Source organism: Equus quagga, chromosome 10 (assembly GCF_021613505.1).
Source record: "Equus quagga isolate Etosha38 chromosome 10, UCLA_HA_Equagga_1.0, whole genome shotgun sequence".
NCBI classification, from domain to species: domain Eukaryota; kingdom Metazoa; phylum Chordata; class Mammalia; order Perissodactyla; family Equidae; genus Equus; species Equus quagga.
In genome coordinates this window covers 84,285,468-84,304,361 of record NC_060276.1, presented here as the reverse complement: position 1 = coordinate 84,304,361, position 18,894 = coordinate 84,285,468, and the positions used below count along the sequence as shown (strand labels likewise).

At 39.8% G+C, this 18,894-nt stretch overlaps 1 protein-coding gene across 5 annotated transcripts in view; it reads right to left on the bottom strand.

The window, feature by feature from the left end:
- The window catches only part of ZNF41 (zinc finger protein 41), a 53,852-nt gene extending 39,906 nt beyond the window's left edge, over positions 1-13,946 (bottom strand). Inside the window, exon 1 of one of the 5 annotated variants that reach the window (XM_046672972.1) lies at positions 13,847-13,946. Coding sequence is in view for 1 of the 5 variants with exons in the window: in XM_046672968.1 (XP_046528924.1) it covers positions 13,400-13,401 (2 nt within the window). In the remaining 4 variants the exon portion in view is untranslated. Of the gene's footprint in view, positions 1-13,089; positions 13,172-13,314; positions 13,544-13,846 lie in introns of those variants that run through there. The other 4 variants (XM_046672969.1, XM_046672968.1, XM_046672971.1 and 1 more) reach the window with 4 other exon arrangements.
- Positions 13,947-18,894: the final 4,948 nt, after the last annotated feature.

The window sequence follows — 18,894 nt, the reverse complement described above, 5'->3', positions numbered from 1 at the left end:
TAAAATGTTACCATTGGAGGAAACTGGGCAAAGTGCACAGGGGTCACTTTGTATTATTTTTTACAACCAAATGTGACTCTATAATTATCTCAATATATATTTCAATTTAAAAAATCAAAAAAATGTTCAATGTCACTAGCCATTAGGGAAATGCAAATTCAGACAATGATGACATAATCACTATACACCTATTAGAAGAGCTAAAATTTAAAAAAAAAATGGTGACAATATCAAAATCTAGAGAAGATGCACAGAAACTGGATTTCTCGTATGTTGCCAGTGGGAATGTAAAGTGGCACAGCCACTCTGGAAAAGAGTTTGGCAGTTTCTTTAAAAATGAAACAAATCCCTAGATGACTCAGCAATTTCACTTCCGGGCATTCATTCCAGAGAAATGAAATGGTATATGTACAAGAAACCTGTAGAGGATTGTTCATAGCAGCTCTATTTGTAATAGCCCCAAACCAGAGACAACCCAAATGTCCCTCAGTATGCGAACAGTTCAACAAACTGTACTACATCTATAATATGGAATACTACTCAGCGAGAAAAAGAAACGAACTAGTGTGACTTGCAACTATCTGCATAGTTTTCAAGGACATTATGCTGAGTGAAAAAAACAATTTCAAAAGGTCACATACTGTGTGGTTGCATTCATATAACATTCTCGAAATGACAAAATTATGGAGGTGAAAAATAGATTACTGGTTACCAGAGGTTAGGAATGATGGTGCGTGTAAAGACTGCAAAGGGGTAATATTTCTGTATCTTGATTGTGGTAGTCCTTATGCAAATCTGCACACACGACAAAATGACAAAGAATTATACACATGCATTGTACCAACGTCAAATTTTTATATCACATTACGATTTTATAAAATGTAACTATTGGGGGAACTGGGTGAAGGGTGCATGGGACCTCTCTGTACCATGTTTGCAACTTCCTATGAATCTATAATTATTGCAAAATAAAAAGTTTTTAAAAGTTATGATTATGGTGGGAGATTTTATTTTACCTCTTCTATAATATAACGGGTCAAGTAGAGCAAAAAGACAAGTAAGGAGGATTTGAAAAATATCATCAATAAGCTAGATTTAAGCTATCTAACTTTATTGTGTCCAGTGAACATACTCTTCTCTTAGACTCATGGCACAGTTAAAAATTCTTTTAATTGTGTAACTTGGATTCAAAGAAAATATATGGATATTTCTTAAAAATTAGTTTTGGCAGGCCATACTGACTACAATCCTGTAAAATCAGAAATAGAGATTCAAAATTGCTAAGGGACTAGATCTTAAGTGTTCTCACCACAAAAAAGAAATGATAATGATGTGACATGATAGAGGTGGCAGCTAATGCTATGGTGGTCATCATACTGCAGTATATAAACGTATCAAATCAACACGTTGTACACCCTAAACTTACACAATGCTATATGACAACTATATCTCAACCAAAAAAAAGAAATACATAATAAAAAGATAATCAAACTACCCAAACCAGTTTGCAATTAAGAAATACTCTCTAGAGGCTGGCCCCGTGGCCGAGTGGTTAAGTTCACAAGCTCTGCTGCAGGCGACCCAGTGGTTCGTTGGTTCAAAACCTGGGCGCGGACATGGCTCATCGAGCCACGCTGAGGAAGCATCCCACATGCCACAACTAGAAGGACCCACAACTAAGAATATACAACTATGTACTGGGGGGCTTTGGGGAGAAAAAGGAAAAAAATAAAATCTAAAAAAAAAAAAGAAGGGAGCAAAATGGTGGGGTGAGCTGACCCCGGACTCTCTCCCCTCCAAAGGAGTGGAAAAACGAATAAATCTAATGCCAACACGTTAGAGACCTACAATAGCAAGAAGGCGGAGATCATAAATCTTGCTGAGGCCTCAGAGGCATTGGAATGGGTAGGAGAGAACGTCGCTCCCTCCCCTAGAGTCTGCGATCCCTGCTGCGCGTGTCCGGGAAGGAGCAGGGGAGGGGCCGCGTGACCGGGGGATCATCCAGGACTCCTGCTGCTGGTTCAGTGGAAACCTGCTGATGGGGGAAAGCTTCCCTGCACGGGGACCCCATAAACCCAGGTCCTGGGGAGACCAGAGAACAAAACTGATCTGAGTCCAGATCGGCGTATGAGAATAGAAGCCCCTCCCTCCCGGCAAAGCCACTGGGCGCCGCCATCTTGCCCAAAGGCGGAGAGCTCATAACATGCGGTTCTCGACCCCCATCTAGTGGTGGCAGGCTGTAACTGCAACCGAATTCTACCACCATGCGAAAAAACCGCTCCTCTACCTCCAGCAATTCATAAAAGCCCCAGAACAGAAGGAAAACAATAAAAACATAGAATTAAGTCCTGAGGACTTGGAATTAGGTAAACTAAGCACCTATAATCAAAAAATTCAATGAGGTAGAGAGAAAGATAGAGAAACAAGCCAATGAGTTCTGGAGTTACTTCACAAAAGAGATTGAAATTATAAAAAAGATTCAAACAGAATTACTAAAGATGAAAAACACAATGGACCAGATAAAACAGAATACAGATTCCCTGAATGCCCGTGTAGACACCATAGAAGAGCAAATTAACATAATTGAAGATAGACAGGCTGAGTGGCTCCAGACAGAGGAAGAAAGAGAACTAAGAATTAAAAAAAACGAGGAAAATCTCTGAGAGATAGTGGATTCAATGAGGAGTAAGAACTTAAGGATCATAGGAATTCCTGAGAACGTGGAAAAGGAAAATGGAGCAGAAAGTGTGCTTAACGAAATTATTGAAGAGAACTTCCCAAATCTGGGGATTGATGGAGAAATGTGTGAAGAGGAAGCTTTCAGATCTCCTAGATTTGTCAATGTAAAAAGACCTACTGCAAGGCACATAGTAGTACAATTGGTAAGAAGGAAAGATAAAGAAAGAATACTCAGGGAAGTAAGAAAAAAGAAGAGCATAACCTACAAAGGAGCTCCTATCAGACTTTCAGCGGATTTCGCTACAGAAACCTTACAAGCTAGGAGAGAATGGAGTGACATATTCAAAGCTTTAAAAGATAAAAATCTTCAGCCAAGAATACTCTATCCCGCAAGAATTTCCTTCAGATATGAGGGAGAAATTAAATCTTTTCCAGACAAACAAAAGTTAAGGGAATTTGTAACTAAAAGCCCTCCACTACAAGAAATCCTCAACAAGGCTCTCATACCTGAAAAAAGAAAAAAGGGAGAAAGGGGTCACAATCCACAGACTAGGGAGACCGATGGATAGAACCAGAACAGGATAGCAAATATTCAACTATAGCATTAGGATAAAGGTAAGGAAACCACCAAAGCAAGGACGATCTTATCACTCTAACTACAAATTCATAACACGAGTTGGAATAAGAAATGAAAATAATTATTTAGGAGAGGAAGAGCAAAGGGTCTAAATCAGTATTGGCCAAGTAAGTAAGAGACCACCAGAGAATAGACTATATTATACACGAGATTCTAAATACAAACTTCAGGGTAGACACTAAAATAAAATACAGAACAGAGTCACAAATCATAAATAAGGAAAAATCTAAGAAACCCACCATAAGAAATTGCAGTCTTAAAAGGGTAGGCTAAAGCACACAGGAAAAGAAATGCAGGAAAACAAGATAATGAGCGACAGATTGACAGCATTAAGTCCACATGCATCAATAATCACTCTCAATGTAAATGGATTGAACTCTCCAATAAAAAGACACAGAGTGGCAAAATGGATTAAAGAACAAGATCCAACAATTTGTTGCTTCCAGGAAACACACTTCAGCCCCAAGGACAAACACAGGCTCAGAGTGAAGGGGTGGAGGACAATACTTCAAGCTAATAGCAAGCAAAAAAAGGCAGGTGTTTCAATTCTCGTATCAGACAAAGTGGATTTCAAAATAAGACAGGTAAAGAGAGACACAGAGGGACAATATATAATGATCAAAGGGACACTTCATCAAGAAGAAATAACGCTTATAAATATCTATGCACCCAACACAGGAGCACCAAGATTCATAAAGCAACTATTAACAGACCTAAAGGAAGATGTTAAAAACAACACATTAATAGCAGGGGACCTCAACACCCCACTCACATCAATGGACAGATCATCCAGACAGAAAATCAACAAGGAAATAGTGGAGCTAAATGAAAAACTAAAACAATTGGACTTAATAGACATATGTAGATCACTTCACCCTAAAACAGCTGAATACACATTCTTCTCAAGTGCACATGGAACATTCTCAAGGATAGACCATATGTTAGGAAACAAGGCAAGCCTCTACAAATTTTAAAAAATTGAAATAATAACAAGCATCTTCTCCGATCATAATGCTATAAGGCTAGAAATTAATTACAAGAAAAAAGCTGAGAAAGGCACAAAGATGTGGAGACTAAACAACACACTACTGAACAAGCAATGGATCATTGAAGAAATTAAAGAAGAAATAAAAAAATACCTGGAAACAAATGAAAATGATAGCATGCCATACCAACTCATATGGGATACAGCAAAAGCTGTATTAAGAGGAAAATTCATCGCAATACAGGCACATCTTAACAAACAAGAAAAATCCCAAATCAGCAATCTTAAACTACACCTAACTGAACTAGAGAAAAAAGAACAAATAAAGCCCAAAGTCAGCAGAAGGAGAGAAATAATAAAAATCAGATCAGAAATAAATACTATTGAAACGAAAAAGGCAGTAGAAAGGATCAATGAAACAAAGAGCTGGTTTTTTGAGAAGATAAATAAAACTGAGAAACCATTAGCCAGACTTACAAAGAAAAAAAGGGAGAAAGCTCAAATAAACAAAATCAGAAATGAAAGAGGAGAAATAACAACAGACTCTGCAGAAATACAACGGATTATAAGAGAATACTACGAAAAACTATATGCCAACGGAATGGATAACCTAGAGGAAATGGATAAATTCTTGGACTCCTACAATCTCCCAAAGCTCACTCAAGAAGAGGCAGACAATTTGAACAGACCCATCACAAGGAAAGAGATTGAAACAGCAATCAAAAACATCCCAAAGAATAAAACCCCAGGACCAGATGGCTTTCCTGGGGAATTCTACCAAACTTTCAGAGAGGATTTAATACCTATCCTTTTCAAGCTATTCCAAAAAATTAGGGAAGATGGAACACTTCCTAACACATTCTATGAGGCCAACATCACGCTGATACCAAAACCTGACAAGGACACCACACAAAAAAAGAGAACTACAGGCCAATATCACTGATGAACATAGATGCAAAAATTCTAAACAAAATTTTGGCAACCAGAATTCAGCAATTCATCAAAAGGATCATACATCATGATCAGGTGGGATTCATATCAGGGACACAGGGATGGTTCAACATCCGCAAATCAATCAATGTGATAGACCGCATCAACAAACTGAGGAATAAAAACCACATGATCATCTCAATAGATGCAGAGAAGGCATTTGACGAGATCCAACAGCCATTTATGATAAAAACTCTGAACAAAATGGGCATAGAAGGAAACTACCTCAACATAATAAAGGCCAAATATGACAAACCCATAGCCAACATCATAATCAATGGGCAAAAACTGAACGCCATCCCGCTGAAAACAGGAACGAGATAAGGATGCCCTCTATCACCACTCTTATTTAACATAGTACTGGAGATCCTGGCCAGAGCAATCAGGCAAGAAAAAGGAATAAAAAGAATCCAAATAGGGAGGGAAGAAGTGAAACTCTCGCTGTTTGCAGACGACATGATCTTATATATAGAAAATCCCAAAGAATCCATTGGAAAACTCTTAGAAGTAATCAACAACTACAGCAAAGTTGCAGGGTACAAAATCAATTTGCATAAATCAGTAGCATTTCTATACTCCAATAACGAACTAACAGAAAAAGAACTCAAGAACACAATACCATTCACAATCACAACAAAAAGAATAAAATACCTTGGGGTAAATTTAACTAAGGAAGTGAAGGACCTATATAATGACAATTACAAGGCCTTTCTGAGAGAAATGGATGACGACATAAGGAGATGGAAAGACATTCCATGTACATGGATTGGAAGAATAAACATAGTTAAAATGTCCCTTCTACCTAAAGCAATCTACAGATTCAACGCCATCCCAATCAGAATCCCAATGACGTTCTTTACAGAATTAGAACAAAGAATCCTAAAATTCATATGGGGCAACAAAAGACCCCAAATTTCTAAAGCAATCCTGAGAAAAAAGAACAAAACGGGAGGCATCACAATCCTTGACTTCAAAACATACTACAAAGCTACAGTAATCAAAACAGCATGGTACTGGTACAAAAACAGGTGCACAGATCAATGGAACAGAATTGAAAGCCCAGAAATAAAACCACACATCTATGGACAGCTTATCTTTGACAAAGGAGCTGAGGGCATACAATGGAGAAAAGAAAGTCTTTTCAACAAATGGTGCTGGGAAAACTGGAAAGCCACATGTAAAAGAATGAAAATTGGCCATTCTTTTTCACCATTCACCAAAATAAACTCAAAATGGATCAAAGACCTAAAGGTGAGACCTGAAACCATAAGGCTTCTTGAAGAAAACGTAGGCAGTACACTCTTTGACATCAGTATTAAAAGGATCTCTTCGGACACCATGCCTTCTCAGAGAAGGGAAACAATAGAAAGAATAAACAAATGGGACTTCATCAGACTAAAGAGCTTCTTCAAGGCAAATGAAAACAGGATTCAAACAAAAAAACAACCCACTAACTGGGAAAAAATATTTGCAAGTCATGTATCTGACAAAGGCTTAATATCCATAATATATAAAGAACTCTCACAACTCAACAACAAAAAATCAAACAACCCAATCAAAAAATGGGCTGGAGACATGAACAGACATTTCGCCAAAGAAGATATACAGATGGCCAATAGGCACATGAAAAGATGCTCATCATCGCTGATCATCAGGGAAATGCAAATCAAAACTACACTAAGATATCACCTTACACCCATTAGAATGACAAAACTATCTAAAACTAATAGTAACAAATGTTGGAGAGGTTGTGGAGAAAAAGGAGCCCTCATACACTGCTGGTGGAAATGCAAACTGGTGCAGCCACTATGGAAAACAGTATGGAGATTCCTCAAAAAATTAAAAATAGAACTACCATACGATCCAGCCATCCCACTACTGGGTATCTATCCAAAGAGCCTGAAGTCAGCAATCCCAAAAGTCCCATGCACCACAATGTTCATTGCAGCATTATTTACAATAGCCAAGATGTGGAAGCAACCTAAGTGCCCAGCAACAGATGAATGGATAAAGAAGATGTGGTATATATATACAATGGAATACTACTCAGCTGCAAAACAGAACAAAATCATTCCATTTGCAATAACATGCATGGACCTTGAGGGAATGATGTTAAGTGAAATAAGCCAGCTAGAGAAGGATAATCTGTGTATGACTCCACTCACATGAGGAATTTAAAAATGTGGACTAAGAACAGTTTAGTGGATACCAGGGGAAAGGTGGGGTGGGGGTGGGCACAAAAGGTGAAGGGGTGCACCTACAACACGAATGACAAACATTAATGTACAACTGAGATTTCACAAGATTGTAACCTATCATTAACTCAATAAAAAAATAAATAAATAAAAATAAATAAAATAAAAACTGGCATAACCTTAATACCAACACATTAAATATAGCACAAAAACAAAACTATGAGCAGTTTTCTTATTGTGGCAAAAATTTAAAATAAAATATTACTAAGTCAAATGCAACAGTGTCTCATAAGAAAATTTCCCTTGACCAAATAGAATTATCCCAGGGAGGCAAAGATGGGTCCGTGTATACAATTCATTACGACAACCAATTAAAGAGAATAACCCCATAAGGCTAATAACATCAAAAGGCATCTGACACAATTCAGGAGTCATTCCTAATAAAAATACAAATTAACATGGGAACATAAAAAAACTACTGAAACATTACAATGACTACCAGAAACTCACCAGAAAACATTATGTTAAAAAAATGCCCAGATCAGAAGACTCAATATTAAAATGGCAATATTCCCCCAAATGACGTACAGGTCCAACATGATCCCTATCAAAATCTCAGCTGGCATTTCTGCAGAGGGTAACAAGCTGATCCTAAAACTTATATGGAAATGCAAGGGACCCAGAATAGCCAAAACACTGAATAAGAACATAGTCGGAGGACACACCTTTTCCTATTTCAAAACTTGCTACGAAAGCTACACAAATCAACACAGTGTGGTACTGGCATAAGGGTACACATATAGATGAATGAAATAGAATTGAGAGTTCAGAAATAAACCTGTATATTTATGGTCAACTGATTTTAGATAAGAGTTCCAATATAATTCAATAGAGAAAGAAAAATGTATGACATTAAAGGCATAAGCAACAAAAGAAAAACATAGATAAAATGGACTTCATCAAAATTAAAAACTTTTGTGCGACAAGGTCACCACCAAGAAAGTGAAAACACATCCACAAAATGGGAGAAAACATATGCAAATCACACATCTGACAAGCGACTTGTATCCAGAATATATAAAGAACGCTTAGCACTCAATAATACAAAGACAAATAACCCAATCAAAAAATAGGTAAAGGGGGGCCAGCCCAGTTGCGCAGTGGTTAAGTTTGCACGATCTGCTTCGGCAGCCTGGGATTTGCTGGTTTGGATCACAGGTGCGGACCTACGCACTGCTTGTCAAGCCATGCTGTGGCAGGTGTCCCACATATAAAGAAAATAGAGGAAGATGGGCTCAGATGTTAGCTCAGCACCAGTCTTCCTCAGCAAAAAGAGGATTGGTGGCAGATGTTAGCTCAGGGCTAATCTTCCTCCAAAAAAAAAAAAAAAAGGCAAAGGATTTGAATAGATGTTTCTCCAAAGAAGATATACAAATGGGCAATAAGCACACTGTCTTAGTGCATTCTGGCTGCCATAATGAACTGTAATAGACTGGGTGGCTTAAACAGCAAACATTTATTTCTCACAGTTCTGGAGGCTGGGAGGTCCAGGATCAAAGTGCCAGCTGATTTGGTGTCTGGTGAGAACCCACTTCCTGGTTCACTGATGGCCATCTTCTTGCTGTGTCCTCACACAGCAAAAGGGGGCAGAGGGTTCTCTGGGGTCTCTTTTCTAAGGATTCTAATCCCATTCCTGAGGGCTCCACCCTCATGACCTGATCACCTTCCAAAGGCTTCAGCTTCTAATACCGTCACATTGGGGATTAGGGTTTCAATGTAAGAATTTTGAGGGGCCGTAAACATTCAGTCCATGGCACATGAAAAGATGCTCAACATCAGCAGTCATTAGGGAAACAGAAATCAAAGCTACAATGAGATACCACTTCGCACGAAGTAGGATGGCTAGCATCAAAAAGACAATAACAAGTGTTGGTGAGGATGTGACAAATTGCAACTTTCTTACACTGCTGGTGGGATGCAAAATGGTGCAGCCACTTTGAAAAACAGTTTGGCAGTTCTTCAAAATGCTAAACACAGAGGTAGCATATGATCCAGCAATTCCACTCCCAAGAGAAATGAAAACATATGTCCACACAAAACGTATACAAATGTTCACAGCAGCATTATTCACCACAGCCCAAAAGTGGAAACAGCCCAAATGTCCATCAACTGATGAATGGATAAACAAAATGTGATATATCCATACAAGGGAGTATTATTCAGTAATAAAACAGAATGAAATGCTGATATGTGGTATAGTGTGGATGAATCTTGAAAACATTACGCTAAGTGAAAGAAGCCAGTCACAAAAGACCGCATATTGTATGATTCCATTTATATGACGTCTAGGATAGGCAAATCTATAGAGACAGAAAGAAAATGAGTGGATGCCTGCAGCTGGGGGTATGTGGTGGGAATGAGAAATGAGCACCACATTTCATTCTGGGGTGATGAAATATTCTAAAATTAGATTGTGGTAGTGATTGTACAACTCTATGAATATACCAAAACCCACTGAATTGTAAGCTTTAAATGGGTGAAGTTTATGGTAGGCAAATTATATCAATAAAGTTGTTAGAAAAAAAAGATCATGTAGCTGGTAAATGGCTGTGCAGGATTTCAAACCCAATATTTGGCAAGAGGATGGTACTCAATAAATGTTTGTTGAATGAATGAATGATCACTTTTCACTTTCAAGCTGTCAACAAGATAGGGATACCCTCTATCAAATATCAGTCAACATTGTTCCGAAAGCTCTAGCTAATGCAATGGGAGAAGATGAGGTAATCAGAATAAGTATTTGAAAGGCAGAGAGAGTACCACTGCTAACTGGATGTGATATGATATTAGATCTAGGAAAACTAAGAGACTATAACAAGCAACTAGAATTCACATGAGAATTTGATAATTGGATTGGATAGGAAATAAAATATGAAAAAGAAAAAAATTACAAAAATTGATAGTTTTATTCTATGGAAATAGAAAATATATGCTATTCACCACGATGACAAAAACAAATGCAAAATATCTAAGCATGAAGTTTTTTTTTTTTGAGGAAGATTAGCCCTGAGCTAACATCTGCTGCCCATCCTCCTCTTTTTGCTGAGGAAGACTGGCCCTGAGCTAACATCTGTGCCCATCTTCCTCTACTTTATATGTGGACGCCTGCCACAGCATGGCTTGACAAGCGGTGCCATGTCTGCACCTGGGATCCGAACTGGCGAACCCCAGGCTGCTGAATCGGAATGTGTGAACTTAACCGCTGCGCCACTGGGTCAGCTCCTAAGCATGAGCTTTTTTAGAAAAGGTGCTGGATCTATAAGAAGAAAACCATAAAAATATTATAGTTTTAATGGTGACTTTTAACAAGAAATAAAATAGTTTTAACATTCATATAGAAGAATAAATGCTAAAGAATATTAAAGAAAACAACCAAAAAAAAAAAAAAAAGAACAACAAGGGACTAGCACTACTTGATATTAAAAGTATTTCTAAAGTGAATGCAATTTTTTTGAAAGGGAGTAGATACATACATCACAAGAAAAAGTAGAATTCAGAAATGGAACAGTATACATTTGGGAATTTATGTGACAAAAATGGCATTTAACTGAGGTAGCAAAAGGTATTCATTTAATGATTGGTGCTGGCAATTTTTCTATCCAAATGGAAAATACAAATTTTGGTCTCATCTCACACCACACACCCAAATAAATTTCAGTTGGATTAAAATTTAACTTTAAAAATTCAAACAATAAAAATATTAAATTTAAGGCATATATTTGTTTAAGCACAAAGCAGAGAGAACTCACTAGGCAAGACAAGATACGCAGAACCTGTAAAGGAAAAAGACAGCTATATCTAATCAGATGATTTTTTTTCTTAATTACATGTGAAGACACCTTTCAAAAATCAAGATATAAAGAGAGATAAAGGAAAAAAGTACAATAAATGACAGAAGGTTAATATTCACAAATTAGTGAGAGACAAACCAGCTAGAGGAAAAAAAGAGCAAAGGATATGAAAATTCTAGAAAATACATTTCAGTGGCCAATAAATATGAGAAGATGTTCAACCACTAGTTGTCAGGAAAATGTACATCAAAGTAAACTAGATACCGTTGTGTTTGGCCCTCAGAATGGGGAAAATTTAAAAAGCAGCAACATTCAGTGTGGGAGAGGATCTTGGAATGAGTGTTTTTATATGTTGCTGGTGGGAGTTCCAATTTTACAAAAGTTTTGGAAAATAATTTAACTTAAAGTTGAATACATACCATTCACTTTAAGGAGCATCCATTCCTGCGCCTAATAATCACTCAGATCACAGGCTCTGACTGTAATTTAGAAATCAGTAACAAAAATTTCAACTTTTTGGGAAACTGAAATCTCACATCTAAATAACTAAAGGATCAGAGATAAACCACAAGAGAAATTAGAAAACATTAGAAGTAAACTCTAGTGAAAACACCAAATATCAAAACTTGTGACATGCAACTAAAGTGTTCTTAGAGAAAAATTCACAAACTTAATGCTTATATTATAGAAGAAAATGATTGAATATTAAATGAGATAAGCATTCAATTTAGGAATTAAAAAATAAGAATAAAAGGGGCCCAGGCTGGTTGCCTAGTGGTTAAGTTCAAGCACTCCACTTCAGTGCCTGGGTTTGGAGCTTCAGACCCCGGGTGAGGACCTAGCACTGCTTGTCAAGCCATGCTGTGGCAGCATCCCACATAAAAGAGAGGAAGATTGGCACAGATATTAGCCAAGGGCCAATCTTCCTCAAGAAAAAAAGAAGCATAAAAGAAAAACCCTAAAGAAAAGAAGTAAAATGAAATCAAGGGTAGAAATTAACGACACAGAAAACAAAGATACGAGAGGACCAACAGAGTCAAAAGGAGGTTTTTGAAACAACTCCGTCTCAGAGCTAAAGATTGCCTATCACTGGCACCAGGAAGCAGCTTATTTGATTCCAAAGGCCCCTCCATCACTAGTCCTAACAAATGCATCACTCACTCCAAAGAACCCATCACTCACACTACAGACACCTTGCCCATCCATCCAATCAATCCCATCATGCACCTCATAGACTCTGCAACACTCGCGCCCACGGTGGTCATCCCTCACTAACTCATCGACTCTCCAGTACTCACCCAGCAGCCTCTCCACCATTCACTCCACAGACTCCCCTTACTGTCCCCAAAGAGCCTCATCACTCACCCTGCCGAACCTCCATCGTTCATCTTACAGACCCCCAACACTTACCCCACTAAGCTCCTGTGACTCACCCCACAGAACCCCCATCATTCATCTTACAGACCCCCATCACTTGGGCCACAGATCCAATCACTTACCCCAAACACCCCATTAGTGACCTCCGAGGATTCTCATCACTGACCCCATAAGATCCCCGCAATGCGCACCCCACAGTTCCCCCATCCCTCACCTCACAGGCTCTGCACTACTTACCCTACAGACCTCCCATACTCACTCGTCTCCCTATCTTCCTAGCACTTTCCCCATCCACCCCATCACTCAGCCACAAAGCCTTGGCGCTCACCCTACGCACATCCTCCTAAGTGACCCCAGAGAAACCCCATCACTCACCCTACAGAGTACCCTCATTGAGTACGAAATCCATATCCTAACACCCTCATAACTATGTCAATGCTTCACTGGTCCTAAATCGCCGCCTTTGTTAAATTCAGTCCTGGAGCCCTAAGTCTGGAAACTGCCTCTGAGGGACTCCTCCGTTTCTGGACTTCATCCTGCACATGCCCGGTGTCAGCGTGGAAGCGGCCGTCCGCCCACAATTACACAGGGTGCACTTACGGTGTGTTAGTGCGAGCGTGTGTGTGTGTGTCGGAGGAGAGGCGGGCTTTCAAATTTTCTTTAGTGACTTAGTCAAGCAACTAACATGGCTGTCCCCTTGGGAGTGTCTCTACGGGAGTCGCCATCTTGGAAAGGTGGTCATTTCTGCCGCAGAGCTGGCGATCCCCTGGCCGATGTTCCCCTGTGGGACTTCCCAGTAGCCGATCGGGCCAGACTGTGGCACCCGAACTTCTGCCGCCTCCGCCGCCTCTCCCCGCTACAGCCCAGGCGCGGGCTGGGCGCTTCCCCAGCTCGGCGCTGGGGGGCCCCGCCCTCAGGCCGTGTCCCCAGGGAGCCGGGGCTCGGCACTGGTCGCACGATCCCCCCTCCGTCGCATCTTAGCTAGAAGGGCTCCTCCAAGCAGCGGGCCCAGAAATTGGCCCGCCCCCGCCCGGGCCCCCACCCCGGCTCCACTTCCCGGGGATGCCCGACGTCCCCCGGTCGCGGCGGGCGGCTCGCGTCGGCGGAGCCTGGGGCGCCGCTGCGTGCCCACCTGCCGGCGCCTCTGTCCCCCCGTCGGCTGAGGGCATCGCCCGGCTCCTCGGCTGTCACCGACCCTGGGTAGTTGCCACGGGGGGAATAGTACGTGTCAGATTTAGGCCAGGAAGCGGAAGTCGCCCGCAGCGAGAGTTTAACCTTTCTGGGCGCGGGGAGCTGGGGTGATTTCGCGCCAGGGACCAAGTATCTGTGGACGGAGTAATTGGGGGGTCTGTGACATCAGTGGTGGGGCATTGCATCCAATTTTTTAAAAATCGAGTAATCACCCTTCCTGGTTTCCTTATAGAAGCATGAAGACTAAAGTTCTCTTCTAAAGATCCAAGTTGTGATTTGTTTTCTTTTCACTAGTGGTCAGTTTCAAGTGCTAATTTGTAACTTTTTTCCCCTTTTGACTCAGAATTATTTAGAAGTCCATTGTCGAACTTGCAAAAATTCTGAGACAAAGGGCAAGGGGATAGGTACGTTATCCGGGCTGCTGCGTCGGGGAGAACAGCCCAGGGCAGTGTCTGGAGCACCGGGAGTTTTATAGGGGGAGGAAACAAAAGCGGCGAGCGCCACCTGCACGCTTGGGCAGCTTGGGCCCGCAGGTGTTGAAATGCTGCCCAAAGGAGCTGTCTGCGCTTTGGCCCCTCTCAGTCTCTCTCATCCTGTTCTCAGAATTAATGACTCAAAGAAGGAATTTAGAGGGAGTATAGAAAATTTTACAGTTCCTGACACCATTTATCATTCCCCCAAACACAAAATTAATCTGATGTTAGTGATTTTTTTTTTTTGAGGAAGATTAGCCCTGAGCTAACATCTGCCAGTCCTCCTCTTTTTGCTGAGGAAGCCTGGCCCTGAGCTAACATCGTGCCCGTCTTCCTCTATTTTATATGTGGGACGCCTACCACAGCATGGTGTGCCAAGCAGTGCCATGTCCACAGCCGGGATCCAAACCGGCAAACCCCAGGCAACCAAGAAGCGGAACGTGCGAACTTAACCGCTGCGCCACCGGGCTGGCCCCTGATGTTACTGATTTCTAACCTAAGTGCATTGTGGTCTGAGAACGTTGTCTGAATGATGCTGAGTCTTTGAAATTTGTTGACACTTGCCTAACGGCTCAAGTGCAGATGCAGTTTTCAAAAATGCTTCATTTCTTGATTGAAAAGACTGTGTATTTTCCAGTTGTTGGGTTTAGCATGTGTGTTTATTGGTTCAAACTTGTTAGTTGGGCTGTTTACAATGTATATATTCTCCCTGATGATGTTCTTCTGTTTGCCCAATAAGTTACTGAGAGAAGAGAGTCTCCCACTGTATTGTTAATAAATCAGGTTTTCATGGCACCAGTCGATTTTTGCTTCCCATATTTTGAAATTTTATTATCAAATGCAGGTAAGGATATTTTGTTGTTAAATAGATATAGTCAAATCACTTCCCCCAAATGGTTGTAACATTTCCTACTCCCACCAGCAAAATATGAGTTCCTTAAGACAAACAAGCCTCTAGTGCTGGATGTTGGTTGATGTTGTCTTTAATTTGTGCCAATCTGAGGGCCAGTAGTATTTAATTGCTTTAATTTGCATTTTCCTGACTCCTTGTGCAACTGAGAATCTTTTTCTGCTGGTTGACCATTTAGATTTTCTCTTCTGCAAATCTTCGCATCGTTTGTCCAATTTTCTTTGGAGTGATTTGTCTTTCTCTTATCAATTTGTAGAAGCTCTTTGTACATTAGGGATATTAACCCTTTTGTTAGTTGCATTGCAGTATTTTCCCCCCAACTTTTTTTGTTCTTTGCATTTTATCGGTGTCCTTTGAGCTGTAATTAGAAAAATGTATTCCCTCATCAGAAATGCCTAAGCAGGGGCTGGCCCGGTGGCACAGCGGTCAAATTCACATGTGCTTCTCTGCGGCCCGGGGTTCGCTGGTTCGGATCCCGGGTTCGGACATGGTACCGCTTGGCACACCATGCTGTGGTAGGCGTCCCACATATAAAGTGGAGGAAGATAGGCACGGATGTTAGCTCAGGGCCAGTCTTCCTCAGAAAAAAGAGGAGGGTTGGCAGCAGATGTTAGCTCAGGGCTAATCTTCCTCAAAAAAAAAAAAAAGAAAGAAAGAAAGAAAGAAAAGTAAAAAAGAAATGCCTAAGCTTTCTTTTCTGGCTTTTGTATTTCCTGTCTTGCATAGTCTCCCTTCCCCATTCCAGGTAGTCCTAAAAAGATAGTCTTAACATTTATTTCATTTTTATTGTTTTAATTTTTTCTATGTCAACCTTTAATCTAGTTGAGTTTGGTCTGGTGTATGGTATGAGGTCAGGGTCAAGCTTTGTTTTTGCTATGTCAAATAAAAACAAATCCGGACGTAGACAGGGAGAGACTGATTAGAAAGAAAGACATTGCAATAGGGAGAAAGCTCCCGTTTCAGAAATCTGCACGCATCTCAACCACACAGAAAAAGACTTTTGCTTTTATAAATAGGGCAAGGAGGAGGCGAGTGGAGATAAGGAGACTCTGTGGAGAAGAGGCTGCACAAGTAGGGGAATGACCAGTGGGGTCTGACAAGAAAGTGTCCACTGCGGTCAGCCAATTCCCAGGACAAGCTGAGAAGGGAGGCACGGTCCACATTTTTTTGTGCTTGCTCAGGCTTGGGGGCAAGCAGAGTCCAGGAGCCTGTAGGAAAGAGAGAAGCCTGACCAAAGTTTGGCCAACAAGAATTTTGTCCTGATTAATCAGAGTTTATGAGGCAAAGAGTGGGAACTTGGAGGGTCTGTGTCACAGGCAAACAAGGAGGGCATCTGTGAGTCCTATCTACGTCATGAACGGAAGGGGGGTTTTTGCAGTAAGCCATTTTCCAGAAGCCAAAAGAGTAAGCGAATTTCTTAACCTTCACTGTTTGTGGAACACACTGCCGGGTATCCACTGGATTAAATACCACTCCTCTCATAGAAGGTCACAAATACCTTTCGCTTGATCTGAACTCTATTGCGTCTCAGTAATCTGATTTCAAAGGATTTTTGTTCTTGCAAATTTATTTTTCTAGGAACTCTTTGAAGTTTAAAATCATTTTATCAAGTTTCAAAATGAATGCTACTACCTCTGCCAAGATACCCCCAACGAAACAAAACTATCGTGATTCTGATTGGAACTGTGTCATGTTAATAGAATAGTTTGGGGAGAGTTTGTGCTTTTTGTTATAATAAGCCTTTGTCCCTGGGGATTTGGTGTGTGTCTGTTTGATTGTCTTGTATTAAATACTGAAATAATATTTTATAGTCTTCTCCTTATATATGGGGCACAGTATCCGCATCATTTTTTTTCGTTAAATTTATTCTTAGATATTTATGATGTTTTTTGTTGTTGTTAAGACTTATTTTTGCTAATCCCATCTGCTTACTGCCGGTATAGGAAGAAAGTACCTATTTTTATAATTTTATCTTGTATCCAGCTCTTTATCAAAACTACCTACCAATTCTGGTAGCTTCTTAGCATAGTCTCTTAGGTTTTCTAGTTGTACAATCAAATCAGACATAGATAATATTCTCTCTTTTATCTGATATTTTCTGTGATTGTTTCTTCTTTTTCCGTTGTATTAGCTGTCTAACACGGTAGCCATTAAGCTTATGTGGCTATTTAAATTTAAATTTCTTTAAACTAAGTCAAATTTAAAATTCAGTTTCTCAGTCGCCTAGCTACGTCTCAAGTGCTCAGTAGCCACATATGTCTAGTGGCTGCGGTATTGGACAGTGCTAAATGTAAAACATTTCCATTATTGCAGAAAGTCGTATTGGGCAACACTGAGATAGAGCCTTCAAAATAATGTTGAGTAATAAATGTGGTAGACAGCATCCCTATTTTGTCGCCAATTTTAATGGAAATTATTTTAAACATTTTATCGTTTAGTATAAAGTTTTCTGGCAACTTTTAGAAAATGATTTTGTCAATTTTAAGCAGTTTCCTTCTACTGCTATTTTGAGTTTTTGTAATTAATATACCAACTACTGAATTGTACCATATACTTTAAAAATATTAATTAATGGCATTGTGTAGCTTCCCTAAAGTATTGGTGTAATGAATTATGTTGATCGACTTATAAATATTAAACCATGCTAGCACTCCTGGAACCATCTTAATGCTTATGGTGTATTTTTTTCTTGAGACACATCTGGATTTGATATGCTGATATTTTATTTAGAAATTTTCATCCATATTCATGAAAGATTGTTTCTAGTTATCTTCTTTTTTGAGATATATATTTCAGTTATGGTTTTAAGGTTATTATCCTTTTACAAAATAAATTGAGAAATTTCCATCTTTCTCTAAAGACCGCTAGTGTTTATATAACATAGACCCCTTTAGTCCTGATTTATTTAGGAAAGTGTCTCAATTTCCAACTGGTTAAGATATTTTGGTAATATTTTAATTTATTTCTATTTTTATTGGATCTTTTTTTTTTAAAGATTTTATTTTTCCTTTTTCTCCCCAAAGCCCCCCGGTACATAGTTGTGTATTTTTAGTGATGGGTCCTTCTAGTTGTGGCATGTGGGACGCCGCCTCAGCATGGCTTGATGAGCAGTGCCATGTCCGCACCCAGGATCCAAACCAGCGAAACCCTGGGCCGCTGCAGCAGAGCGCGTGAACTTAACCACTCGGCCACGGGGCCGGCCCCAAAGCCCTATTTTAAAAACGTATCAATCATTTCTCTGAGACTAAGTTAGACAGTTGAATGTTTCTTAATGTTGCAAGGACATAGGAGTAGAGATGGTGTAGTCTACTTGTAAGATACAGTGTTCTTTTTATGTCTGTTAAATGTAACTTATTGATAATTTTTGTATCTTTTTTTACCTTTAATTATTTTTGTTAATTTGATACATTTCCTGAAAGAGATATAATCTCCCACTATGAATTATACTTTTTTTTTTAATTTTTTTTTAAGATTTTATTTTTTTTTCCTTTTTCTCCCCAAAGCCCCCAGGTACATAGTTGTATATTCTTCGTTGTGGGTCCTTCTAGTTGTGGCATGTGGGATGCTGCCTCAGCGTGGTTTGATGAGCAGTGCCATGTCCGCGCC